Below are 27,842 nucleotides of genomic sequence, written 5' to 3' on the forward strand. Positions count from 1 at the left end.
TAGCGGAGCGGAAGTTTAACTACCCGGAAGTATTGACGTCATGTGGTGGGGACACCCCCGAGGTTCCCGCCATGACGTATTCAAAAGCGTAGGTGGCGTGCGCGCCTAGGAGGCCTCAGGAAGAAGCATGGCGGACGGAGACGCCCATGCTGTGTCGGAGACGCCGAGGGTTTCGGCAATCAGCACAGGAGGCAGCCATCCTTTCCAGGGAGGAGGAAAAGGGTAGAAAAGAGGTGAGGCAGAGCGGTCGCAGCTGTCTGCGACCGGATGCATCAGCTGCACAATGCAGCTCGTATGCCAAGAGCTGAAACCTCAAATATCTTCTTGAGATGAACCTCCAACTTTCTATCTTGAAGATCTTTCAGCGCTGCAGACCCAGCCACCGGAATGTTCGTCTTACTAACAGTTGAAACTGAGGCATCCACTTTTGGGACCCTCAGGAGCTCAAGAGTATTCACAGGCAAAGAATATAATTTGTCCATGGTTCTGCTAATCTTCAAGCCAGTCTCAGGAGTATCCCACTTTCTAAGACCAACTTTTTGACTGATTTATGGAAGGAAAGGACTTTGCTGGACCTCGAAGGCCATCCGTAACTAGATCAACCTCCTCCTGATTAGATTCGTACTGCAGGATTTTTATACCTAATTCCTCCAGAACATTGGGTAGCAAGGGACTCAACTCCTCCCTATGGAAGAGCCACACCACTTTAGGATCATCCCTAAAACATGTTTTCATGTTTAAGTATTTGTTACTTAGTTTTTAACATGTTCAATGTAAACCGCTATATGAAGCGATAATTACCGTTCCCTGTAAACCGGGGTGATATGTATATTATACAGGAACCTCCGGTATATAAATCCTTTAAATAAATAAATAAATAAATCCCCTTCCTTGGCCGGGATTTTGCCACTGTTATCATCCGGATTCTATGTCGTTCAGATTCTGTGCTAGCGGATGGTCACCCTCTGAAACCTCAGAGGAGCTAACCACAGTGGCTGGCAGTACTGGGACCCCCAGAATCCGCCAAACTCTCTTGGCTGCTGTTGCCCAAGCCGACCTACCCTTTTTCGAAGGGCCAGGGAGCGCCAGCACCCCTGTGCAGCCCTCTGCCACCTCACAGCCTTCCTGGATGAATGAGCCCTATGTAATAGCAAAGCAAAGTAGGCAGAAAAATCAGAGGAACCATCCAACTCCCCCAGACAGTAAGGAGGTCCGGCTGAAGTTCCTCAACGTTATGACCTCCACCGGAGGCCCCTAGCACTAGGGACAAAGCAGGAAGAAAATCCTCCTCCCCCTCCGCAGCCCGCGAAGTTGCCGCAAAGGATGACAAAATGGCCACCATTTTCGCATTTAGCAGGAATGGGTTGTCCAGCGGCTGCTGCGCACAAGAGAGTCTTCCAGGCTCATGGCAGCTGCCCGAAGTCACTACTGCCAGCAAAATGCCCTCCTCCCCGAAGAGGCACTTAGAACATTTACCGTCCCGGGAAAGACGCATGTGCATCTCCAGAATCCGAGCCTCAACCGGTGTGACATCACAGTGGTGCACCGGGCACGATGATTGCCATCGAAGGAAAGGGGGAAGAAAGAGCCACCTGCACTGCAAAGAGAAAAGGCCACTATAAGGTGCTGGAGCAACAATGCACTGACTACAGCAACTCACTGCCTGATCAGCTTAAATGATTTTTTTTTTTTTTTTATAAAGCAGGCACAGCAGTACAATAAAGAAAAAAAAAAGACCACTTCCCTTAACAGAAGAATGGCCTCAGGCTCCATCCATCCTCCAGGGCTAGGGAACTGGCAAAGGACTAAGCAAAACAAAGGGTTCCCAACCCCCTGCTCTTCCACCTCAAAACCAGGAGGGGATGGCCCTACCAGGACCTAGCAACCCCTGGGAGGCAATTATATGTTTTGTTTTTAATTTTCTCAGTCTCAGACTGCAGGCTTTGTACCTCCACCATCTGCTGGAGACAAATACTGATGGACTGCAGGTGGCACCTCGTGTTACGTAGCAGTGTCAGTAAAATTGTCTCTGTCTCCATCTGCTGGAGTCCTAAATCACTACTGCCCATTAATGTAGCTGATCAGAAAGCTCCATTCCTATTAAAACATTTCAGATTTACAATAAATATCACAGCAATACACGTGTGCCATACAATCAAGAACCAAATAGAATGGACATATACCTCACTGGAAAACTCTGCTCCAACTGCTTTTTAGAATGTCAAAGCATTACAAGATATATGTGCGCAGGAACATCAGTTCACCGAACAGACCTAGATTCATCATTTTGCTATAAAATTTCACATGAAAGAGCTGAGAGAGAGACTCTTTATAAGGCTCTCATATTAGTCAACTATTTATACCACAGTAGGAGGGACAACTATTTATTTATTTAACAGTTTTATGTACCGACCTTCATAGTAAATAACCATATCAGATCGGTTTACATTTAAACAAGGGGTATAACTGGAGTAACTATTCAAGTGAACGAAGATAACAATAGGTAGGAATAAGTCAAAGTTACAATCAACAGGGGAAGAGAACTTGGAAGCTTGCAACAAGCTGGAAGGAAGATAATGCAGGTCAACTAGTAACTCGAAGTGAGGTTTTGGTGGTGGTCTAGGGTTTGTACAAATCTCATCTTTATGTACCTTTCCTCACTCCAAATCACATCAATGTACTGTGCTGTTGTATTTCTGACTGCCTCACAAACCCTAGACTACCACCAAAACCTCAGCTCGAGTTACTAGTTGACCCTCCTACAATGGTATAAATAGTTGACTAGTAAGTGTACCACCCCAGAGGCACTCTCTCTCTCCCGCCCGAAACGGGATTTGCACAAATCCTAGATCGGGCATATTGCACAGCATAACGCCAGGAAAAAAGGTGTAGTTATTTCCAGGGTTAAAACGTGCAATAAGGAGAAATTGTCTTCCCTGTTAATTTCCTTTCCTTTACTTCTGCTCCACCAGTCCAGAACCTATGGATATATCTCCTCATCTAGCCAAATGGAGGCAGAGCTCTAAAATTCTTTTCTAATGACATCACTAGAACATAAGTGCTGCATGGAACACATTCAACAGTTTACTATTGTCAAAGCTATCAAAAGCAAAACTAGAAATATTGTAAAAACTTAGAAAATTTAACACTTCAACTATAGTGTCACAGCCAAAAGCTGAAAAAATATTTAGCCATAAAATAATTGAATATTATCAAAGCTACTTGAAGGAGAGCATGCTCAACTGTAAGCAACAGTAAAACTTAACACATATACTAAAAAACAGTACAGGGCGGGGTTCTGGACTGGTGCAGCAGAAGTAAAGGAAAGGAAATTAACAGGTAAGACATAATTTCTCCCTCCATTACTTTCTGCTCCACCAGTTCCAAACCTATGGGACAAACCAAAGCCCATTTAAGGGTGGGTAGATGGCAATGCCACTTTCAAGACAGATGAACCAAAATTGTTACCTTGCCTAGCGAGAAGATCCAACCTGTAATGCTTTGCAAAGGTGCCTAAAAGACGACCAAGTGGCTGTCACAGTAGGAACTGATTTACCCTTCAAAATGTAAGCTGAGGCAATAACATTCTTTAACCATGTAGCAATCATAGTCTTAGAAGCAGTCTCACTCTTTCTAGAACCACAAAACTGGACAAATAACCTTTCTGAATTCCTGAAATCCTTAGTTCTTTTGAGATAATATTTTAAACATCTAAAAATCTTAAAGACTTTAAACCACTCTTACACTCCTTCTTACTAAAAGAACATAAAATATGTATGTACTTATGTAAATATCATGCTTACTCAGATTGTAATCAGTGTTATTACTCTATGCCATTCATCTTGTGATTTGTTATGCTGTACCTAATTAATTAATAGTTACTGTTCCTTAGAGATGTGAATCGGAACTGGAATCGGTTCCAATTCCGGTTCCGATTCACATCGTTAACCTTTTTTTTTTTTGTGCGGCCCGATCGCGGTTTTGTTTATTGGCTGCGCCCGAGCCGATAAACAAAAAAACCCACCCAACCCTTTAAAACTGTTCCCTTAGCTTTCCCCACCCTCCCGAACCCCCCCAAAACTTTTTACAAGTACCTGGTGGTCCAGTGGAAGTCCTGGGAGCGATCTCCTGCTCTCGGGGACGTCGGCTGCCACTAATAAAAATGGCACCGATGGCCCTTTGCCCTTACCATGTAACAGGGTATCCGTGCCATTGGCCAGGCCCTGTCACATGGTAGGAGTAATGGACGGCCGGCGCCATCTTTAAAAATGGAGTGGGCCATCCAGTGCTCCTACCATGCGACAGGGGCCAGCCAATGGCACGGATACCCTGTCACATGGTAAGGGCAAAGGGCCATCGGCGCCATTTTGATTAGTGGCAGCCGACGGCCTGAGAGCGGGAGATGGCTCCCGGGACCCCCACTGGACCACCAGGTACTTGTAAAATGTTTTGGGGGGTTCGGGAGGGTGGGTTTAGGGATTGTTTTGGTGTGCTGTTTTTCCCACCCTCCCCCAAAACGATAAGAGAACCCCAGGAACAAAATCGTGGGGGTTCTCTTATCGGGAGCCCCCGATTTCTGATGATTTTGAAAATATCGTCCGATATTTTCAATAGTCCGAAGCCCGATTCACATCCCTACTGTTCCTTTCTTCATATAGTTATTGTTCCATGTAAAGGCTATGCCTAAAAGTTCCAAGTTATTTGTAAACCGATACGATGTGCAAACAGATGTCGGTATATAAAAAATTCTAAATAAATAAATAAATAAATAAATAAATAAATAAAATCCTGCTGATTTAAATGAAACGCAGATACAACCTTCAGTAAAAAAAATAAGGAACTGGTCTCAAAATTACTGACCTCTTTGCAAAACGCAAAAACGGAGATTGCACCGATAAAGCCTGCAATTCCGAAATACATCTTGCCACTGTTGTTGCAATTGAAGACTTTCTTAAGAGTTAAATCCTTAATAGTAGAGTTCAATAAAGGCTCAAAGGGCAAATCTGTTAAAGCTTGCAAAACTATATTTAAACTCCAAAGAGGAAAAACCGGCTTCACTAGAGGACGTAAATGCGTCACACCGCATAAAAAAATGAATATCATCCACATGGGAAGAAACTGGGCAACCACTAACTCTCCCACGAAAAGAAGGAATGGCCACAATCTGCACCTTTAAAGAATTTAAAGACAAACACTTATCTAAACCACTTTGCAAAAAGGAAAGAAAATCCCCTACCTGAGCTTTCCAAGGAGAAAATACCTTTCTCAAACAAAAATTTTCAAATCTACGCCACACTCTTACATAAGAAAGAAGTGGATATTTTTCTGGAATGCAACATGGTACTAATTACTGATTGTGAATAGCCTCTTTATCTTAAAACCACAAGAGCTAACACTTCCAACTTCCATCCAACGGCTGGAGGCAGAGAACACTGGTTGAATGTGTTCCGTGCAGCACTTATGTTCTAGTGATGTCATTAGATAAGAATTTTAGAGCTCTGCATCCATTTGGCTGGATGAGGAGATATACCCATAGGTTCGGGACTGGTGGAGCAGAAGTAAAGGAAAGGAAATTAACAGGTAAGACTATTTCTCCTTATTGCACGTTTTAACCCTGGAAATAACTACACCTTCAAACGTATGCTCCTCCAGACCTAACGCAGAATTACCTGCGAAAGTAAAGCAGCCATATCCTCCTTATGAAAAAGCCTGATCTGGTGCTTATCCTCTGCTGAATAAAGCCTACCCTCTTCTAAGGAATCCACAATGGTCCCTCCTTTTTCCTCATCTAATCTTAAAAATGGAGAACAGTCTAAGTCTAAAGAAAAGGCTTCAGACTCCTCAGGATCAGATCTCTTCCTCTTTTGAGACTTAAAAACTTCAGAAGATAAACTAGAAGGGCTAGGGTCTGCAACCTCATTACCCTGTAGAGCATTAAAAGCTTGATGCAAAAATTTAAAAACTTCAGGAGAAAAAAAACCCAGTATTATTGCCAAAGGTTTCCTGCTTCAAATCAGCACCAAAATCGAAGGTAGGAAGTAGCTTGAGAGGAGCCTGACATCACAGAAACTCCCCTCGATGACGCCAGTCCCAGTGCATCAATCAAGATGGCTGCTGCGTCTGAAGCAGCCTTTGGAACGGCTGCCGTTGCCGGCTCCCGACAGTGAAGCAGCCTTAGATAAAGGCGTTTGTTTCCCAGAATCAATTACCTTTTTTGTAGAAACCGCAGAATTCAAATCAGAAGAATCAGCTTTACCACAGCATACAAAGCAAGCTGCCCCTTCAGTGGAGCTCCGTTTCACACGCACACGCTGCAGCGTCGGGTTTTCTCAGACATGCTGAATAAAACAGCTATCAGCTTTCAATTGTGCCAGGACAGCAAGAAACCCTGCAAAAGCAGGTAAACTAAATCCCTGAATAGAGAGATTTAGGGGTAGTTTTCTAAAAATGTGCATGGGCGTCCGTGTGCATGCGCATGGATGAGCGATTTTATAACATGCACGCATGTTGTAAAATCGGTGGCGGCATGCACAAGGGAGAGTCGATTTGGTCAACATTCGCATGGCAACGCATCGGGGCCTTCCCCAGTTCCATCCCAGTCTGCTTCAATTTAGAAGCGGACTGGGAGGGAACTTTCCTACCCCCTCCCCTCACCCTCTAAAAACCAATTTTTAAATTTTTTTACCTTTTATTTTTCAAGTTACTTCAGGGCCCAACCTGAAGTAACTTGCACACGCCGGCAGCTGGCCAGCGCGCAAGGCTCCGGGACAGCGAACAATGGCGCTGTCCCGCCCCGACGCCCATCCCGCCCAAAACATGCCCTCCGGCCCGCCCATTCCAAGAGGCCTTTACATGCGTGGCTGGGCCTCTTGGAAGAATCGCCCCTGGCGAACACAAAGGCTGGGATTTACGCGCGCCGGGCATTTAAAATCTGCCCTTTAGTGAGTAGAGACTAAGATTTCCTCATTTTGCCAGACAGTAAGGATTTAACAGGTAGCCTCAGGGCTCGCCTCACTGCAGGAGAGTAGTCCGCAGGAGCATGGCCACTTGCTGAAGCACTTTGACAACAGTAAAGACTGAAACAATAAAATAAAAAAATCTCCTTTATCTTAAAAGCACAAGAGCTAACACTTCCAACTTCCATCCAATGGCTGGAGGCAGAGAACACTGGTTGAATGTGTTTCATGCAGCACTTAGGTTCTAGTGATGGCTTTAGAAAAGAACTTTAGAGCTCTGCACCCATTTGGCTGGATGAGGGGATATACCCATAGGTTCGGGACTGGTGGAGCAGAAGGTAATGGAATGTGTGTTACGCTATCGCATGCAACGTTAAACACCCCTCATTTTGCCCAAATTCCTCCCCTTTAACTAAATTTTGAAAATTTGCATATGCATCTTGTGATGCGAAAAATAACGCATGCGTTATAGTGTTATCATGGACATTAGGGCCCGCATTAAGGCCCTAACGCATTTTGATGAATGACCCCCAGAATCAGATCTAAGCTGAATAAAAAGTGCCACTGATCTTTTTAAAAACTTTGCTACCATAGAAATAATTCCCATTGCTTTCAAATCCTAAACTTACAAAAATTGTATTGCAGTATAATGGTAAGTGTCGGACAATATCATAAAGATTATACCTTTTGGCCCCTCAAATTTGATTCCCAAACTTGACTAGTGTTCCTTAGGCCAGTAACTTTATATGCCTCCTACGCCCTACAATTTTTATCAGAAATGAAAACGTCAGGTTCCGGCAAGTTCCAGTTGTGCTGGAAACCTAAAAGAAAGAAATTACCACTGACTTAGTAGATTTGTAACTAGCTTTTGTGGCATGGACTTTAACTTAGTTCAGCAAAGAAGGTCTCACCTGCAACTTTTGTTGATCCTTATTTCTACATATAAAAATGGCCCACCAGGGCATCCACATTCCTTTATGGAATGTAACTTGTTTAAACTGATTTGGAAACAAAGCAGGTAATTTTCAAAAGGATTTACACATAAAATTAGCATATATATTAGCAATTTCCAGAAAACCATTGATGCATTTAAAGTGCAAATAGTTTATCCTCCAATCTTTCTGCTCCTCCCTGAATTAGACAATAAGCTTTAAATATGTATTATGAGCACGTTTATAGTAATGACAATTCTACTTCTGATGGAAGCACAAGATTAAATTTATACTTAGCCGTTAATTTCCTTTCCTTTAGTCCTAGCAGACTAGTCCATACATGCGAGATACCCTGTCCAGCCAGCAGATGGAGACAGAGACAAAACTTCAAGAGCTGAGTTCACTCCCTATAAAAGGCGTCATACTGCCTCAGTTCCTCAGTATGTTATGCCAAAGCTAGAAACCAACCAGGAGGCACTGTTAGTTCCGATTGTCCACTTGCCATTATAACTAGTACCTACTACCATCATCAGTAGCTCCTTCTTGGGTACTAGCCCTAGAGCCCTAATATCAGTTCCAGTTCACAATCAGGACTGCTGCCTTCCGCATGGACAATGTTGCACTTGCCATTGGTTCTTGAGTTTAAGGTTCCCCTGGAACTGCAAAGAGAGAAGAAAAAAGGACATTACTCCACAAAAATAATTTTATTAGTCAATCAACAGACAGAATACCCTCTGCTCTCCTTTCCCAGGGCCGCATTTCTCTGCTGGGAGAAAGGCCTGCTTTTTGCTAAATTCTATCTGTATGTCTACATATATATCTATATTGATATAGATCGAATAATAAATATAAGGAAAAACCTTAAGCAAAATAAAATTATTTTCATGTTATTAATTAATCATTCACAATCTCATTTAATAATCTAATTATATAAAAACATAAGAAAAACTAGCTGCCATGTACTGAAAAGTGAAAGAATCTGAATTATATAAGAAATTAATAGTTTAAAGTCTTTATATGAATCCTTTAGAAAAGGAAACCTGCTTGAAGATGTAGGAAAAGCGGTTGCTTAGATGTAAATTCAATGAGAAAATATTCCATGAATGAACTGCTCCAATGAGAATCTGCACGAGTTGAAACGTTCACAGTAAAACATATCATGCTACAAAGAAAGTCTGTAAAGGGTGAAGCATTTGTCATAGCAGTCTTAACCATCTGCTATGATAAAACACTAAAGGTTTGAACTCCGTGATATAGATAGACACACACACATACTAGCCACACCGTAGGAGATCTTGAAATTAGTGTTTATACAAATTAGCCTGGGAAGAGAAAGAAAAGTTTTGAGCCTCCTGACCTGGGAATTTTGAGCTTCATTCTTTCTCCAGCCACGTATAGACTTCATAGCTGAAGACAACTCCCACTTATCTATTCCATTGTCTCACACCTTGAGGAATTTTTCCTTCCTGTAGGAGGAAAATGACCACTAATAGATTTCATGTGGGCTAACAGGCCAGAAGAATTACCCATGCTCTCTCACATTGCTTTAAGTAAGGTACATCCAAACTGATTACACTTTTTTTTTTTTGGACCACTTTCATAATGGTCTGCCATTATCTTCAGCTTAATTTGTTTTTACCAGTTTTTCTAGGTAGCCTACTTCCTGCAGAAGGAAAGAAGAGATAAATATATGGCTTGCTTGCCTTAATAGACCTGTCATATTTTTCACTAATATGCCACTACATTTAAATAGGTAATCAGAGAGATTTTACAAGTTCTACTTCAAATAAAAGTCTTCCTTCACTTTATATACCGCCATTTATTCCAATACTTGTTACAGAGATTACACAAAGATTCTCAGTCCCTTGACATGATTGCGTCAGGAAGAAGCAATGAGCAACTTTCACATCTATAATGCGATAGCCAGGACCATCCATAACACAGGTAAATATGAACATATCACCCCTATCCTCAAAAATCTACATTGGCTCCCAATCCCCTCTCGCATTCTATATAAAACTCTCAACATCATACACAAAGCTATATACACCCACAACTCGGACTGGCTAGATGAACCTTTCCAATTCACCCGAAGCAACCGCCCCATTAGAACTACCAACAGAGGGACCTTACTTATACCCTCCCTAAAAAAGGCGCATCTTACCTCTACCAGGGAACGCGCTCTGTCCATAGCCGGACCCACACTCTGGCACACCCTTCCTACAACCCTCCGGCTTGAGCCCTGTGCTACCAGATTTAAAGCCAATTTAAAAACATGGCTTTTCTAACAAGCATACCCGCAATAGACCCCGCCTTTCTCATTTCCCGAGTACCCTTTTGACCATATTTAGCTTTATTGCTAGTTTCTCTGTTAGTCCATACCTCCACGAATTGTAGAAGTGTTTCATTGTTCCTTTGTCTTATTATTAATTGCCCTACAGTTGCCTTGTTCCGTTGTACAACTTATATATTGTATATGCATTATCTCTGCAATTTCCTTCCTGCTCTTTCTTTAGTTCTCTAGGTTTATTTCTCACCCCCTGCTTCCTGTTATTTGTAATTTTTTCTCCTTTTCAGTTATAATGTAAACCGATATGATGTTGCTACTAATACCGGTATAAAAAAGTTTTTAAATAATAAATAATAATAATTTAGAACAAGGGCAACCGTGCAAGGAATACTCTTGGGGGAATTCTGCGCACAAAAACTGAAAATTCTGCAAACTTTATATTGGTCAAAATAACACAATTTACATGAGTTTAAGTAATTACATTTTAAATTTAAAGTTTCAGAATTTTAAATATTTTGAGCAGAATTTCCCTAGAAATTCACTGTAAGAGTGTCCCTTCCACATACACACACCCTCATACAGGCTCCCTCACTCTCTCACACACGAACATCCCCTCATACAGGGCCCTCTCTCTTGCATACACACCCACACACGCTACCTATGTCTCTCTCTCACACAATCCTTCACACAGGCTCTGTCTCACACATACACCATCCCTTCACACAAGCTAGCACCCTCACATACACACGATCCCTTTTTCATACACAGGAGCTCCCAATTTCCCACACACATACACACTCCTTCACAATCTCCTCATATAGGCTCCCTCTCTCTGAAACCCACACTCAAGCATCCCCCTAGCCCCCCTCTCTTACCTCCCATGCTCTCTCTCTCACCCTCCTGCTCTCTGTCATCCTCCCCTCATATAGGCTCCCTCTCTGAAACCCACACTCAAGCATCACCCCCACTCCCCCTCTTACCAACCAAGCTGTCTCTCACCCTCCCACACACCCCCTCCCCTCATAGAGGCTCCCTCTCTCTGAAACCCACACTCAAGCATCCCCCCACCCACACTCTTACCTCCCATGCTCTCTCTCACCCTCCCCACCCCTCCTCTTACCAACCATGCTCTGTCACCCTCCCCTCTCACACACACATTCTCTCTCACCAGCATCCCCCCCCCATGCTCTCTCTCACCCTCCCCGACACACATTCGCTCACCAGTATGCTGCAGGACGCACTCCATTCGCGGCAAAGATGAAGGCCCAGCACGCCATTTGCGGCACACGGTGGCCTTCCCTTTTCGCCGCGGAGTGTGTGCCGCGGGACGTGCTCCGTTCGCAGCATGCCGGGGTCTCCTCGGCAATTCTGCGCAAATTCCCCCAGGAGTAAAGGAAGGATCCATAGATCACCCTTGTCAAACAATTTCCAGAATTGGTATGTGAGACTTCAAAATTCAAATTTATTTCTGCAAAAAGATGTAGTGCATAATTTAAAGTCTGATTAACGATTGATTTTAACAGCAGCTCCGGTGTGATTTTCAAAACAAACGCTGTTTAAGCTCCAGTATAGAATGTGAAGTGACGCCACTAGACTAATTACTTGAAATTCTGCTGCTGGTAGGTAATTTTAACCCTTCTTTGCCAATACCGTGCCCTATAGTGATGCTGAGCACTATCACCAAAGCAGAACACGTAAAAACTCTGTTACATATTCCCTTTACCCTTGTTCATTTGCATGAACATTTCTCTATATGAACCCCCACACACACACATAAAAATTGTTTTTTAAATTTTTGACACAAGCCGTATGTGAGCAACTATTGAGCCTGCCTCAAGACTGGGTACCATTGCCTTTCCACAGATTCTGTCTTCTTACTCCATTAGAACCTTCTATAGGACTAAGATTTTTTTGTTTTGAACAAGGTACTGAACCTTCTAAAAACCAGAACCTGGCCAGTAATTAGAGTAAGAAAGTGCACTGGAACTTGGAAATCACAACCAGGTTCCAGGATTATAACCTGCAGATCTGCATGAGTCCAGCCCAGGAGATTACTAGAGTTCCAGGGAAGTAACCAGCCAAATGCTGTCAGCTGCACAGCCTGCTCATTAGCACTTCTGCAACTCCTAATTGGCCTTGCCTAACTATTGGTAAAACACCCTCACAGGATTGTCTCACAGTTCAGAACTTGTTACTCCAATTATTGAACACAGCTACCTTTACCTGAAGGTGGCTCCCAAAGTTACACACCCAATGGATAAGATAGCCCAGGTAAAAGATATAAACATTCTCTCATTCAAGCAGACATACTGATTTCCTCAGCCTTACCTGTGGTATCATCTTCAATTCCTGCTCATGCCAGGGACAAATCAGGCTGCTTTCCTTGGAGTCCAAACAGGGAAATCAGACCCTATGCCTGTCATCCTGGGAGTCTGTTTACAGCAGGACATTCAAGCCCTTTGCCTGTTACCTGGGAGACCACTTCCACCAGACCCCTTTTCCTGGGCTTCTGCATCCAACAGGACATACAGGACCCTTTGCCTGTATTTAGGGTTCTTTGACTGTTTTCCTGGACATTTTGCTTCTACTGGGATATGTCAGAGCTCCTGTCTGTTTTTCTGGAAGCCCTGATTGCACCTCTTGCTGCTTAAGTTACTACTGGAACAAATTACTAAGAATCCATCTATCTGTTACAACACCAAGCAGTGACATACTGAGGAGCTGAGGCAGCACCAGGCCTTTTATATGGCTGGAAGTCAGCTCTTGAATTTTTGTCTCTGCCTCCATCTGCTGGCCGGAGGGTGCATCCCACCTGTATGGGGTTAGTCTGCAGGACAACAAGGAATTTTAATTACGTGCATAAAACCTATGGACAATTCAACAGCATATATCATAGCAATTTTCAAAAGTCCATTTACACACAAAGTGCATTTAAATGCACAAAACTCAGTTTTAAGAGTAATTCCTTTTGAAAATTAACCTCATAGAGGGCAATTTTGATAGCTGATTTCCCAGGTAAAACACACTTTTTACCTGCATTACCAGAAGGCATTCCAAAGGCATGTTTAGGTCATGGGAAGAATATAACAGGCATAGATTGTGTTTCCAAATCTACACACATTATTTTTCTTTACATTTTTTCCTGCACAAAAAGCAGACACAAATACCATGATTACTTTGTACTCCTGGCAATAAAGCAAAACTATGTGTATAATTTGCTTTGATTCCCATGGGTATCCCATGGGTACAAAATACTCCTAGTATTTTCAATAATATGGGCAGTTTAATTATTGCTTATTTAGTTCAAAAGCTTTCAGTAATATGAATAAGATTTTAACTGGTGGCTCAGATTTTAAGTTTATGCAAATTTGTAGAAATTAATTTATTATTTCTAATTATTCTCCAAAAATTGTTGTGGCACCTTTCAATTCTACTCTATTTTAAGGGGGGGGAAAGTATTACTGAATGCATATTCTGTCCCATAGCAAATGTAAATGTAGAAAAGCAGTACTGGCTGGATTTTTTTTTTAAATATACTGTTTTCTTAGTGCTTTTTTATCTTCTGAGTCTTAAAGAGGTGCATCTATCCTTGTAGCCACTTACTACTTTTCTTTTTTTTTTAAGACCCCACCTTGTGCTGTTCATACTACTATAATTTATGCTTTAGGAGGGCAATTTCCAAAAACATTTATGTGGGTAAAGCAATGCCTGGCTAGCAAGAAAATATCTTTACCCTCACCCTCAAGCAACCCAGAGAGAGAACTTATCTAAAAGAGGAGCTCCTGCAGTTGTGGGCATTCATTTCCACCTCACTCCTATTCAACTAAAGGGAGTGGCTGCACCACCAGCAATGTCTGCCAAAGCTGGCAGGAAAAAAACTGTGCCCACCTTTTCAGGTGCGCTATCCAAAAGAGGACTGACCAGGCATAGGCACGATGGTTGACAGAAAACAATGGAGAGCCGAGCACCGCAAGGGGACCTGTGCTAGAAATATAGGGAACCATATTGCCTGCGCTGAAAGTACCTGAAACCTCTGCAAAATGTTTTCACTGAATATCTTGGAGACCTGGAAGCTCTTAAGCAAGACGCTGTGCCAGCCAGGGCCTGAAGCACCCTGTCTCCTCTGCCAGGCTACTGCAGCTTCTAAGCTGTCTGGCACCCTCTTTTTGCTCTAGACAGAAAGCCTCTCTCCGGTCCCGAGGCTCCCTCTCTTTTGCCTTCGGGGGCGCGTTACCTCGTCCCGCCGACGTTGAGCTGAACGATCTCCCCGCTGCCGGAGCAGAAGCCGGCGCAGCTCCCGGCCATGATGCGCGACGGCTCCCGGGCCTCCCTCCCTACCGGGCTGAATGGAGCGGGGGCCCGGGACTCCGCTGCCGAGGCGCAGCAATGGCCGCTGGCAGGACAGTGAGGGGGGGGGGGGGGTGGTGGAAAGCGCGGTCTGCCCTGTGACTCTAGCCGGGTAACCGCAGGGTCCTGCCGTCAGTCCTCTCCATCGCCGCCTCTTCCCGTTGATTTTCTTTTTTTTTCCTCCTCCGTTGACTTTCAGCCACCGTTCGCTTCGGCCATTGGTAAAATCCAAACCCTTCCTTGGTGCCCCCTCAGTAACTGCGTCCACGGCGCCTGGACAGCGCTCCCCCTCGGGAGCCGGCGGCTCCTCCGTTTCTACGTCACTCACGCATGGAAAGGGCCGAGCCAGCCCGGAGAGGAACGGCAGTTGCCATGGCAACGGGCCCGGTACTACTACACCTCTTCTGCCTAAGCAGGCGCCAGAGCCGACGCGTTCCCTTGTGCTCTTGACCGAGCTGATAGCAGCCTTCACCTTTGGATTAGCCTGCCTGAATTTGTTTCATGTTCCTTTCCCACCGTGGCGTCGCTCCAGGGTGAAATGTGAAACAGTGTCACATTTCACCTTACTGGTTTAACCCCCGCAAAACTAGTAGCGCTCATCGCATGTTGTTGAAGCTATTAGCTATTCTCTCCAGATCAAAAAAAAAAAACAATGTGTGTTGACCTGCGCAATTTTACACTCGAAAATTAAGGCCTGCCTAATTTCTGAGCAGCCCAAAAAAAGTGTTCAGAAAAGCATCTGCTTTTCTGTACTTTCTCCGACTTACTGTCATGGTGATATTAAGTTGGAGGAATCAAAAGAACCAAAAGATTTAAAAAAAAAAAATTTTTTTTTAAAGAAAGTGTGCCGCGGTCAGGTTAGGAAAACGGATGTTTAATTAATGAGCGTCCATTTTCCTAACCCGTGGCTGTGCACCAGTTAGGAAAACGATCGCTCGTGAAATTGAGTGTCTGTTTTCCTAACCCGCTGGCAGCCACCTCTCTTGGGCCTCCCGTCCGCTGCCAAAGAGGCACTAGGGGCACACATTTATCCCTAGCGCCTCCTTGGCAGTGCAACCCCTCATTTAAATATTCAATCACGGGCCCAGGAGAGGTGGCCTGGCAGCGTTAGGAAAGCGGGCGCTCAACAGTGAGCGCCTATTTTTTTTGCACAGATTTACTACATCAGCCCCCTAGTGTCCCACCCAGACACTAGGATGCTGCTGATTTGAAATCATAAACCCTGGTTCCCGCTGATCACGGGCTTGTTAACCATGTTTTCTATGATGTCTGAAGCCTCTTATAATATTCGTAGATTGAAAGAACTGGAGAGGCCCTGGCTGGGTTTGGCTCAGTCGGTGGAGGCATATTTGGGAACTCTTAGGATTTCACCTTGAGACTCAGGGAATTTGCATCAGTTGCAGGATTTCAGGCAGGCCCAGTGTGACCGGGTGTGCATACTGTGCATTTGCACAGGGTGGCACAATGGGTGGGCAGTAGCAGGAAAAGCCACGGGGCCACCAGCAGAAGCCTAACCTTCCAGTGGCCCAAGAAGGAGAGAAGCTGCAGGCCACCAGCGCTCAACCCACCAGCGATTAAACGTGAGAGGTCTGTCTTCTGTTTGCGTGCGCACACGCCCGCACACATCTACTCCTCCCTCAATCAGGAAGGTCAGTAGGCTGTGGTGGAGCTCATCCCACCATGGCCCACAGACAACAGGAGGCCATGTGTATATGTGTGAACTTGTATGTGTGTGAGTGACTGAGAGCCTTTGTGTGTCTGAGAGCCAGTGTGGGGGTGCATGTGTATGTGTCTGTGTCTGTGACAGCTTATGTATGTGTGTAATACGTACGCCTCTTTGAAGGGAGTGGACAGTGGAGTGCCTCAGGGATCTGTTTTGGGACCCTTACTTTTCAATATATTTATAAATGATCTGGAAAGAAATACGACGTGTGAGATAATCAAATTTGCAGATGATACAAATTGTTCAGAGTAGTTAAATCACAAGCAGATTGTGATAAATTGCAGGAAGACCTTGTGAGACTGGAAAATTGCGCATCCAAATGGCAGATGAAGTTTAATGTGGATAAGTGCAAGGTGATGCATATAAGGAAAAATAACCCATGCTATAATTACACAATGTTGGGTTCCATATTAGGTGTTACAACCCAAGAAAGAGATCTAGGTGCCATAGTGGATAACACATTGAAATTGTCGGTTCAGTGTGTTATGAATGTGGACCCTTGTATCGCGGTAACAGCTACCGTCGAAGGGCGAGGCCTGTTGAACTGAAGACTCTTGCTAGAAGACTTCACCCTGGAAGCACGCGACCCCCCAAGGAGAAGCCCGTAGGGGTCCGGCCGCTGGGACTTAGGCGACTCCTCTGAAGACTGTAAGAGGTCTGGATGCAGGCGCCTCCTGCAGGTTATGGGTTCCAGACGGCTGGCGCCTCCAGCAGGTCGTGACAGTCTGAGGATGACAAATAGAAGAAAAATCCAAGTCCAGTCCAAGGTTCAGAATACCGACGAGATCCGAATCCAGTCCAGGGTCGAAGCAGGAGAAGGGTCCGAAGCCGTACCAGGGTCGAGACAGGAGAAGGGTCCGAAGCCGTACCAGGGTCGAGACAGGAGAAGGGTCCAAATCCGTACCGGGGTCAAGCCAAAGAAGAATCCAGAACCAAACCAGGAACCAGCCGGGAGAATACACGAACACCAGTCCAAAGTCAGCAGCCAAGAATCAGTCCATGGAGCAGGGAAGAAGCCGGGACGAAGAAACAAGAACCAGGAGCCAGGAACACACTTGAAACAGGAACCTTAATACCAAGGCAAGGACTGACTGCACAGCCCTTGCCTTAAGTACAGGAAGCAGGAGGAGGAGCTTCAGGAGGGGCCATGACACTTCCTGTCATGGCCCCTTTAAGAAATCTTCTTAGCCGCGCGTGCAGCCCTAAGGGCTGAGGGGGAGGAGCTGAATCGCCGCGGAGCCATGCTGCAGGATCAGTGATGGCGGCGGCTGAAGAAAACAGGAGAGGAAGCTGCCTGCCCAAGCAGGCCTCCTCAGGCCACCCCGGCGATCCGGGTAAGCTATCCTCATGGGCCTTACGTCTTCTGGGGTTGCCTCAGTCGCGGCCGACCGCGGCCGGCGGCCATGACACCTGGTCCCGGCCGCGGCCCGCCGCAGCCAATGCTGCTAACACAGTGTGCTGCGGCAGTCAATAAAGCAAACAGAATGTTGGGAATTATTAGAAAGGGAATGGTGAATAAAACAGAAAATGTCATAATGCCTCTGTATTGCTCCATGGTGAGACCACACCTTGAATACTGTGTACAATTCTGATCGCCGCATCTCAAAAAAGATATAATTGCGATGGAGAAGGTACAGAGAAGGGCTACCAAAATGATAAGGGGAATGGAACAACTCCCCTATGAGGAAAGACTAAAGAGGTTAGGACTTTTCAGCTTGGAGAAGAGACGACTGAGGGGGGATATGATAGAGGTGTTTAAAATCATGAGAGGTCTAGAACGGGTAGATGTGAATCGGTTATTTACTCTTTCGGATAGTAGAAATGAAGTTAGCATGGGGCACATTTAAAACTAATCGGAGAAAGTTCTTTTTACCTCAACGCACGATTAAACTCTGGAATTTGTTGCCAGAGGATGTGGTTAGTGCAGTTAGTATAGCTGTGTTTAAAAAAGGATTGGATAAGTTCTTGGAGGAGAAGTCCATTACCTGCTATTAAGTTCACTTAGAGAATAGCCATTGCCATTAGCAACGGTAACATGGAATAGACTGTTTTTGGGTACTTGCCAGGTTCTTATGGCCTGGATTGGCCACTGTTGGAAACAGGATGCTGGGCTTGATGGACCCTTGGTCTGACCCAGTATGGCATTTTCTTATGTTCTTATGTTGAAAGTGATCCAGCATCTGGTCCCTCGTCTCTGGCGGCTGTGGGCCATCGGCTCCGTCCCCGGGTCGCCCCTGGGGCCTCCGGCTCTGCTGCAGCTCCTGATGTTCCGTGTCAGGCCTCTCCACGTGGCCCGCAGAGAGAGACGCCATTCCGACCAGCGCCCTGCCCCTCTAGGCCCGCGCGCACAGCTAGTCCTTAAATAGGGCCTGCGGCAGGAACCTCGCCGTGGCCCCAGATGATGACATCGGCAGAGTTCCGGTATATACGCCCGGGCTCCGCTCTCTCAAATGGCCTTTTCAACAGGTCCCCTCGCTAGTCGATTATTCCTTGCCTCTTCAGTTCCTGGTTCCCAATCCTGATTGCCTTCGTTCCTGTTTCCTTGTTCCTGTGTTCCTGTTCCTTCATCTCTCCTTCAGATTGCTAACCTGGTTTGACCTCTGCATTGCCTGACTATCTCCAGCCCCGGACCTCTGCACTGCCTGACTACTCCGTTGCCTCTCTCCAGCCCCAGACCTCTGCATCGCTTGACCACGCCGTTACTTCTCTCCATCCCTGGACCTCTGCTTCATCTGACCATCCTTTTGACTCTCTCCTCGTCTAGACCTCAGCCTTGCTTGCCACTGCTTCCAGATTGCCGCCAGCCCTGATCCCAGCTTGCTTACAGACGCCTCTTCAACCTTTGTCCTGGACGTGGTTCATTCAGGCTTCGGCAGAGGTTAGGGCGGTAATCAGCCTGCTCCTCCCATGCTTGGACACGTCTTGCCTGCCGCAGCGCTTCCATGGAGCTCCTCTCTGCAGGCGCGTCATGGTCCCTCGCCTCCAGCTGGCCTTTCTTGAGAGTAAATCCGTATGAATCTGGTGTCCATTTCCAGTGGCTAGAGTCCTCTTCCAGCAGGACCTGTCTTTGAGCACTGCCCAGATTCCTCCTTCGTTCAGAGCCTCAGTCTTGTGCTTGTTCCACTCTCCGCGTGGTCCGCGACCAGCCTCTTCAGGTTGTGTAGGGCACGCCATGGGACAGGGTGGTCCGCGACCAGCCCTCATCAGCTGTGTAGGGCGCCCTGAGGGGCAGTGCCTGTCTAAGTCTCCAAGTATCCTGAGTCCTTGTTCTTCTTCCTTCCAAGTTCCAAGCAGTCTCGTCCAAGTTCCAAGAATCTTTGTCTCATCCCATCCGAGTTCCAGTTTAAAGAATCTTTGTCTCGTCCCATCCGAGTTCCAAGTTCCAAGTCTTCGTGTGAGCCGTTCCAAGTCCGAGTCCGAGTCCTTCCAAGTTCTAAGAGTCCTTGTCTGAGTAACCAGAATCCTTGCCTCAATCTACGCCTGATTTCCTTCCACGTCTGAGCATCTTGCGTCTGAGTTCCAAGTTCCAAGCGTCCTTGTCTTGTCTGAGATCCAAGTTCCAATTCTAAGCATCCCCGTCTCGTCTGAGTTCCAAGTTCCAAGTAACCTCGCCTTGTTCAAGTCTTCAAGCCTAGTCCAAGTCCGAGTGTTGCGACCGTCGCTGCTCAACACCCTCACTCCGCCCTCTTTACCTCTGTGGCGACTCCCTCCGAGTCTGATGGACGGCTGGCTGCCGCGGCGTCTCCATGCCGTCTCCCTTTGGCGTCCCCGGACCGGCTCGATGTTGCAGATCCGCCATGTTGCCTGAAGACCTAGGGTGCACGCGCGTGTGTGCTCTGATTGAAGTACCAGCAAGGGCGCGAACCTCAGCGGAGTCCCCCTGAGATGACGTCATCCGCTTCCAATATTTAAAGGTCTCTATTTTGCTAAACAAACTGAGTTAGCAAGGGGATTCGTTAACTAGCTTCCTCTTGGTCGCTGCGGATGGGATTCGCTTTCCGCAACCCTAGCTACTCTGCCTCCTCGGACTTACCAGAAGTACCCGCTCCTTGGGGGCCTCACTCTTTTTCTTTACTTTCAGATTACAGATAGGAACCGGTACTCGCTCCTCGAGGGCCCATGTTCCTGGACACTCTGAAGATTCTCTACTGCTTGGAAGCTATCGCTGCTACAAACAATTGTGAGTTACCATCGCTCTCTCAGAGCTTTCCTTGGAACCAGATACTCGCTCCTCGAGGGCCTAAACCTTTCCAGCTCCTGAGCTTCCTTGAGACCTTATGTGCGTTTTGTCATCTAATTCTGTTCATGAACCTTGTCTATTCTACCTACTCACTTTCTACAGTTTCTCAACAGCTCAGCCATCCTGGATCACTGTTCCAGTACCTGAGGGACTACAGCCTTGCCGGGCATATCAGTTCACTACTGCCACCTCTGGTGGTTTTCAAAAACCTGTTTAATAAAAGAACTAATGTGTGTCTGTCTCCATACTCAAGCCTAGCCGGTGGTCCTTCTCGGGATATCCTCCCAGGGGCATGGGAGGATATCCCACTTAGCAAGACGATATCTGAGACACTACATGATTGCTGACTCCTCCCTCTTTCAGGAGCCCGCAACACAGATTCATAACAGATTGCTAACTCCTATCTGATTGTTCCTCCCATCAGATAGCAGAATATAACACTGAGGTCTCGTCTTGTTCCTAGTTACAGTACCTTTGCCTGTCCTCGACCTCTGTCCGTCCTGCTGCATCTGCTGCTCCCTCGTGGTAGGTCCGAAAGGGTTATCGAGTGGTCGAAGGGCTACCCCAGAGACCAGCATTGCATTGCTGGGTCTCTACCGGTGTGTGCAGGTTCAGCAGAGGTTAGGGCAGTGGTCAGCCTGCTCCTCCTATGCTTGGACATGTCTTGCCTGTCGCAGCGCTTCCATGGAGCTCCTCTCTGCAGTCGCGTCGTGGTCCAAGGGCACACATCTCCCCAGAATCGGGAGTGCTCCCTAGTGCTCCCTCCAACAGATTCCAACAGAGACTCTGGTGTCAACTATAATGTGCAAGACTATTATACCAGTGGAAGAGAACCAGAAGGCTCATATGCATATCATACCCAGCAGCCCCTGGGAAAGGACTCCAGAGGTCACTGCAAGCGATTCTAGCTTCAGGCCCCACAACCCCAGCTTCCAGAGTCCCCACACCACTTGCAGCAGAAGAGAACCGGAAGTATGCACTGGCATCTTAAGATTCCTTGCTATACATTTATAACAGATTTTATACAGAAGGACTTTAATTTAAAACAAGAGTTAATAAGGTGGGTAATTAATGTCTTGATTAATTGTAATGTTTTGAGAGTCACTGTCAAGTATTAAATAAATCAATAGACTTAAAGTAGCTTTACATCCCTACTCGCTTAGAAATTTTAACTCGATAACAAAATCAGCCAAATTAAGATGCAGGAAGTAGTCCAGCAGTGAGAGGGAGGCTTTTCAGTTTTTTGCACTGAGCGGCACATGTATGATTATCTCCCAGCTGGCAAGATGTTGTATGTGTGCATTAGATGCAAAGAGCTCCTAGCCTTCAGAGAACAAGTCAGAGGCTCTGTAGCAGACCTGGAGGAGTTAAGGTATATAAAGGAGACCTTCAGGGACATTGTAGATAAGTCCCTCCTCCAATCTGGCAGCCCCTGTGCCACCTTGAGGAGAAAGGTCACCTGGAAGGAGAGCATCACCTTGATGAGGCAGGAAGTAATCCTGTAGCTATGACCTGCTCTCAAGGTTATGTAGTATCCTCTTGCACAGAGGACAGGTCTCCAGGGACACGTGCCTAGGAGGGGAAGGGTTAGGATGACTGTTATAATTGGAGATTTATTAGGACGGTTGATAGCTGGGTGGCTGGTAGACTTGAGGATTGCTTGCTAACTTGTCTACTTGGTGCAAAGGTGGTGGAACTCATGCATCACATAGATAGGATTTTAGATAGTGTTGAGGAGGAGCTGGCTGTCTTGGTACATGTGGGTACCAATGACATAGGAAAGTGTAGAAGGGAGGTTCTGGAAGCCAAATTTAGAATTTTAGGTAGAAAGTTGAAATCCAGAATCTCCAGAGTAACATCTCAGAAGTGCTCCCCCTTCCACATGCAGGACCCCAGAGGCAGGAAGAGCCCCAGAATCTCAATGCATGGATGAAACAATGGTGCAGAGAAGAGGGTTTTAGGTTTGTTTGGAACTGGGCATCATCTTAGGGAAGGGGAGGCCTTTTCCAAAAGGATGGGCTCCACCTTAACCAGAGTGGAACTAGGCTGCAGGCACTAACCTTTGAAAAGGAGATAGCGCAGCTTTTAAACTAGATGATGGGGGAAAGCTGGCAGTCGCTCAGAAGCGCATGATTCAGACTGAGGTATCTTTGAAGGATACTAAGAGAAAAGGGAAATTAGGGCATCCCAGTAGAGAGGTTGCAATAAATGAAAAAAGTGGACCAAGTGTCTTTAAGTAAAGAGAAGATTGTATCTGCGTTTCATTCAAATCATCATGTCCTCTAAGTGATCATAATACACAGACAATATAATAATATGGAAAAGGTATATAGATGATATTTTTATGATATGGAAAGGCAAAGAATTGTCTAAATTTCAAGAATGCTCAATAGTCTTAACCATAATCTAAAATTTAATATGGTTCATGATAAAAATAAAGTCCCGTACACGTTGCGGATTCAGCACTGATATATATAGAAAACCAACGGATATTAATAAACTACTGAAGTATGACAGTTGCCATAGCCTCATGCAGTTGCATAGCCTCATGCAAAATTTACCCTACACTCAATTCCTTAGGTTAAAACACCTTTGTACAGAAGAATGCACCTTCAAAATTAGGTCAGCTGAAATGAAAGCTCGATTCATGAATAGAGGTTATCCAGAAACATGTATAGATAATGGGTTCATATGTGCATCAAAACAAAACGGTACAACATTATTAACACCTAAAGAGAGATCTCCAAGCACAAAAATTGTTTACCCGGTCACATTCACATGCATGTCTATGGATATCAGAAAAATATTAAAGAAGCATTGGCACATACTGCATATCCTACCAGTGTTTAAAGAAAAAGAGGTTATGATTGCCAATAGGGATGTTAATCGTTTTTTGACGATTTAAAAAAATCGTCAGATATTTTTTAAATCGTCAAAAATCGTTAAGTCGCGATACAATAGAAATTCCCCCGATTTATCGTGAAAAATCGTAAATCGGGGGAGGGTGGGAAAACCGGCACACCAAAACAACCCCTAAACCCACCCCGACCCTATAAAATGAATCCCTTACCTTCCCCCACCCTCCCGAACCCCCCCAAAACAGTTTAGTCCATTTAGTCCAGTGGGGGTGCGGGGACCGATCTCCCACTCTCGGGCCATCGGCGCCATTTTGGCTGCCACTCAAAAATGGCGCCGATGGCCCGATAAAAAAAAACCCCACCTGACCCTTTAAAAATGACCCCTTAGCTTCCCCCACCCTCCCGAGCCCCCCAAAACATTTTAAAATTACCTGGTGGTCTAGTGATGGTCCCGGGAGCGATCTCCTGTTCTCGGGCCGTCGGCTGCCACTCATAAAGATGGCGCCGATGGCTCTTTGCCCTTACCATGTGACAGGGTATCCGTGCCATTGGCCGGCCCCTGTCACATGGTAGGAGCACTGGCTGGCCGGCGCCATCTTTAAAGATGGGCGCCGCCATCTTTAAAGATGGCCATTAGATGGCCCGAGAGCGGGAGATCGGTCCCCACGTCCCCACTGGAGCACCAGGTACTCATAAAAAGTTTTGGGGGGTTCAGGAGGGTGGGGGAAGGTAAGGGGTCAATTTTAAAGGGTCGGGCCTCACTAAAAAAAAATTATCGATGTGAATCGGAACCGATTCCAATTCACATCACCACCGATCAGATTTTTTTCTCCCTCTAGCCGAACCCGATCCACATCCCTAATTGCCAATAAACGAAACAGGAATTTAAAAGACTTATTATCGTCTTCGACTTTAACAATGAAAAGTTCTATAGACATCAGAGCAGCTGGACACAGACCTTGTGGTCATTATAGTGTGTGTAATATGAATATGAAGACTAAGAGCATCGTTATTAGTACTATTAATAAGGATTTTACCTTAGAAAGCTTCACTAATTGCAAGAGCGAGGGTGTAGTCTATGCAGCTATTTGCCCACGTAAGAAAATATATGTGGGAAAAGCCATCAGGTCATTGATCAAAAGAATAATTGAACATAAGAGTGCTATTAATAGGAAAGCTGAGGGAAATGCACTAGTGGAGCACTCGATCACAGCCAGACACGCATTTGAAGAATAAAGATTCTGTGTTATTAAGAAACCCCAATTAAACTGGAGGGGTGATGATTTAAATATAACTTTATTAAGATTAGAACAGAAATATATTTTTGAGGGCTTTACTGGTTACCTCACATTGTATTAATAAAGAATCCCTTTTATCGATCAACTTCTTTTGGTTGCTACAAAGTATTAAGGGCAATTTGCACCTCTAGAAATTTTATTTTATTATTAATTTTGGATATTACTCATAAGCCCTTTTTGACAACATTAGTTGACATTCTAAATTTAAAATTTCGTGTGCCATCCCTTTTGCGCCATGCTATAGTGTGTGATATTATATCCCCTCTCAGGACTGCCTTGGCTGTTTTCCAGAACAGGATAGGAATGTCTCTATGCGCCCCCTTAGTTAGTAAATATTACATAGAAACATAGGGGTCGATTTTAAAAGGAATGCATGTGCGTCCATGTGCGCGCGGTTCCCGGCGTTGGCGCACGCATGTGATAAAATTGGATGGGTGCGCACACATACACACCGGATTTTAAAATACAGCGTGCATGTGTGAGCGGTGCATGCAGGTGGGTGAATTTTCCCTAAATATGCATAGCGACGCAACTGGGCCTCCTCCAGTTCCCTCCCAGTCTGCTCCAATTAAGGAGCGGACTGGGAGAGAACTTCCCTAACCCCCCTGCCTAACCTTCCATCTCCTTCCCTTCTCCACCTCAACCCCTAACACCTACCTAGCCACCCCATTGTTTTTTATTTTTCTACTTACTGCTCCTCTGGAGCAGAAGCAAGTTATGCGCGCTGGCCAGCTGCTGGCGCGCGCTTCCCCGGGACAGCGTATAATGGCGCTGCACCAATTTTAAAATGCGTGCGGCACGTGCAAGGCCCGGCCATACACATAAACCCCTTATTTTATGCGTATGGGCCTTTGAAAATTTGGGCAATAGAAACATAGAGATGACGGCAGAAAAGGACGAAATGGTCCATTCAGTTTGCCCAGCAAGTCCACAGCAGCATCTTCCGCACTGAGCAGGTTACCCCCATGCTTAAAAGATTCGCAGACTGTAAAAGTCAGGTCCTCATTGGTTGCTATTTGAATCCAATTCCCCATTATCCCTTGCTATTGAAGCAGAGGGCAATGCTGAGTTGCATCAAAAGTATCAGGCCTATTGGCTAAGGGTAGTAACTGCCACTTCAGCAAGTTACCCCAATGCTTATTTGTTTCCCTACAGTGTAGAAGTCGGTGCCCTCATTTCTTGCTGTCTGAATCCAATTCCCCTTTTCCCCTGCTGTTGAAACAGAGAGTGATGGTGGAGTTGCATCAATAGTATGAAGGCTTATTGGTTAAGGGTAGTAACTGCCACACCAGCAAGTTACCCTCATGCACCCACTTCCTCATTTCCATCCTGTAGTCTTTAGGGATCCACATTGTTTATCCCATTCCCCTTTGAATTCTTTCACTGTTTTCATCTTCACCACCTCCTCCAGAAGGGCATTCCAGTCATCTGCCATCCTCTCCATGAAGAAATATTTCCTGACTTTGGTTATGAGTCGTCCTCCCTGGAGTTTCATTTCATGATCCTTAGTTCTACTGATTTCCTTCCATCAGAAAATACTGTCAATTGCGCATCATTAAAAACTTTCAAGTATCTGAAGGTCCGTATCATATCTCCCTTTATCTCTTCTCTTTATATGTATACATATTCAGATCTTTCAGCCTCTCCTCATAGGTCTTTTCATACAAACCACACACCATTTTGGTCTCTCTTCTCTGGACCGCCTCTATCCTGTCTTTGTCCCTTTTGAGATACGGACCCCAGAACTGAACACAGTACTCCAAGTGATGCCTCACCAAGGACCTGTACAAGAGCATTATCACCTCCCTTTTCTTACTGGTTATTCCTCTCTCTATGCAGCCTAGCATTCTTCTGGCTTTAGCTGTCACCTTGTCACATTGCTTTGCCATCTTTAGATCTCCAGAAACTATTATCCCATGATCCCTAACTTGGTCTGAGCACATTAGTCTTTCATCCTCCTGTTGCGTCCGTCGGTTGCAGATGGCTGCGACCACTCTGCCTCGCCTCTTTTTTGCCTTTCTTCATCTCCATGGGCAAGATGGCTGCCTTCGGTGCAGAGTGCCGAAACCCTCAGCGTCTCCAACTCAGCATGGGCGTCCCCGTCCGCCATGCACCTTCCTGTGGCCTCCTAGGGCGCGTGCACGCATGTTGCCTACGCTTATCTACACGTCATGGCGGGAACCTTGGGGGCGTCCCCACCGCATGACGTCAGTTCCTCCAGGTATTTAAGCCTCCACTCTGCTCAGTACAAACGAGCTAGCAAGGACTCGGTTTAGCTACTCTGACCGCTTCTAAGCTGCACACTTAGACTCCTCGCTACCCTCCAGTGTATTTGCTCCTGAAGAAGCTCTGGGCACCCGCTCCTCAGGGGCCTCTCGCTTCCTACTACCCTTCAGGGCGTTCCACTACTAATCTAAGACAACCGCTCCTCGGGGGTCTTTCTTTTCTTACAGGATCATCTGTGCTTCCAGGTATTCGCTCCTCGAGGGCCTATCCAGCTCACAAGTATCCTGCATAGGGCCGGAGGAACCACTAGGTGAGCTAGGCCTGTGCCTAGGGCGCCGAGACTTAGGGGGCGCTGTGGCAGGCAGCAGAATTTTGAAAGGGCAAAAAGTGCCCTTTCAAAATTCTGCCAGCCCCCGACTCGCCCTGCCTCCCCCCAGTGCTACCCTCCCGATGCCCCCGCCCCCCCCCCGGTGGTCCAGCGGAGGGCCCGGGAGTGATCTGCTGCTCCCGGGGCCTCGGCTGCCACTAAGCAAAATGACGCCGGTGACCTTTAGCCCCTACCATGTGACAGGGGTCAACCAATGGCACAAGTAGCCCCTGTCACATGGTAGGGGTTGAAGGCCACTGGCGCCATTTTGCTTAGTGGCAGCCGATGCCCCGGCAGCGGCAGATCGCTCCCGGGTCCTCCGCTGGACCACCAGGGGGGGCAGCAGGGCGCGTCGAGGGCTGGCTGCCTGCCATGGCGCCCCCTAAGTCTCGACGCCTGGTCTCCGGTTGCGCCGATCTTCCTTTCTTCAGCCACATGATCAGCTAGACCGGCTGCGCTGATCTTCTTTCTGTGTGTGTGTGATTTGTATGTGAGAAAGGAATGGAGCTTCTGTGTGTGTGTGTATGTGATGTATATGTGAGAAAGGAATCTGCCAGTTTAAAAAATGAAATGTGATAATACATATACCTCAACTTTTGTGCTGG

The 27,842-nt window shown here is 46.0% G+C and overlaps 1 protein-coding gene across 1 annotated transcript in view; it reads right to left on the reverse strand.

The window, feature by feature from the left end:
• The window catches only part of KCTD3 (potassium channel tetramerization domain containing 3), a 355,533-nt gene extending 340,681 nt beyond the window's left edge, over positions 1 to 14,852 (reverse strand). Inside the window, exon 1 of the mRNA XM_029593200.1 lies at positions 14,413 to 14,852. Within this exon, the coding sequence (XP_029449060.1) occupies positions 14,413 to 14,483 (71 nt within the window). The 5' untranslated portion in view covers positions 14,484 to 14,852. The remainder of the gene's footprint in view (positions 1 to 14,412) is intronic.
• Positions 14,853 to 27,842: the final 12,990 nt, after the last annotated feature.

This window comes from Rhinatrema bivittatum, chromosome 3, assembly GCF_901001135.1.
Source record: "Rhinatrema bivittatum chromosome 3, aRhiBiv1.1, whole genome shotgun sequence".
Classification (NCBI taxonomy): Eukaryota; Metazoa; Chordata; class Amphibia; order Gymnophiona; family Rhinatrematidae; genus Rhinatrema; species Rhinatrema bivittatum.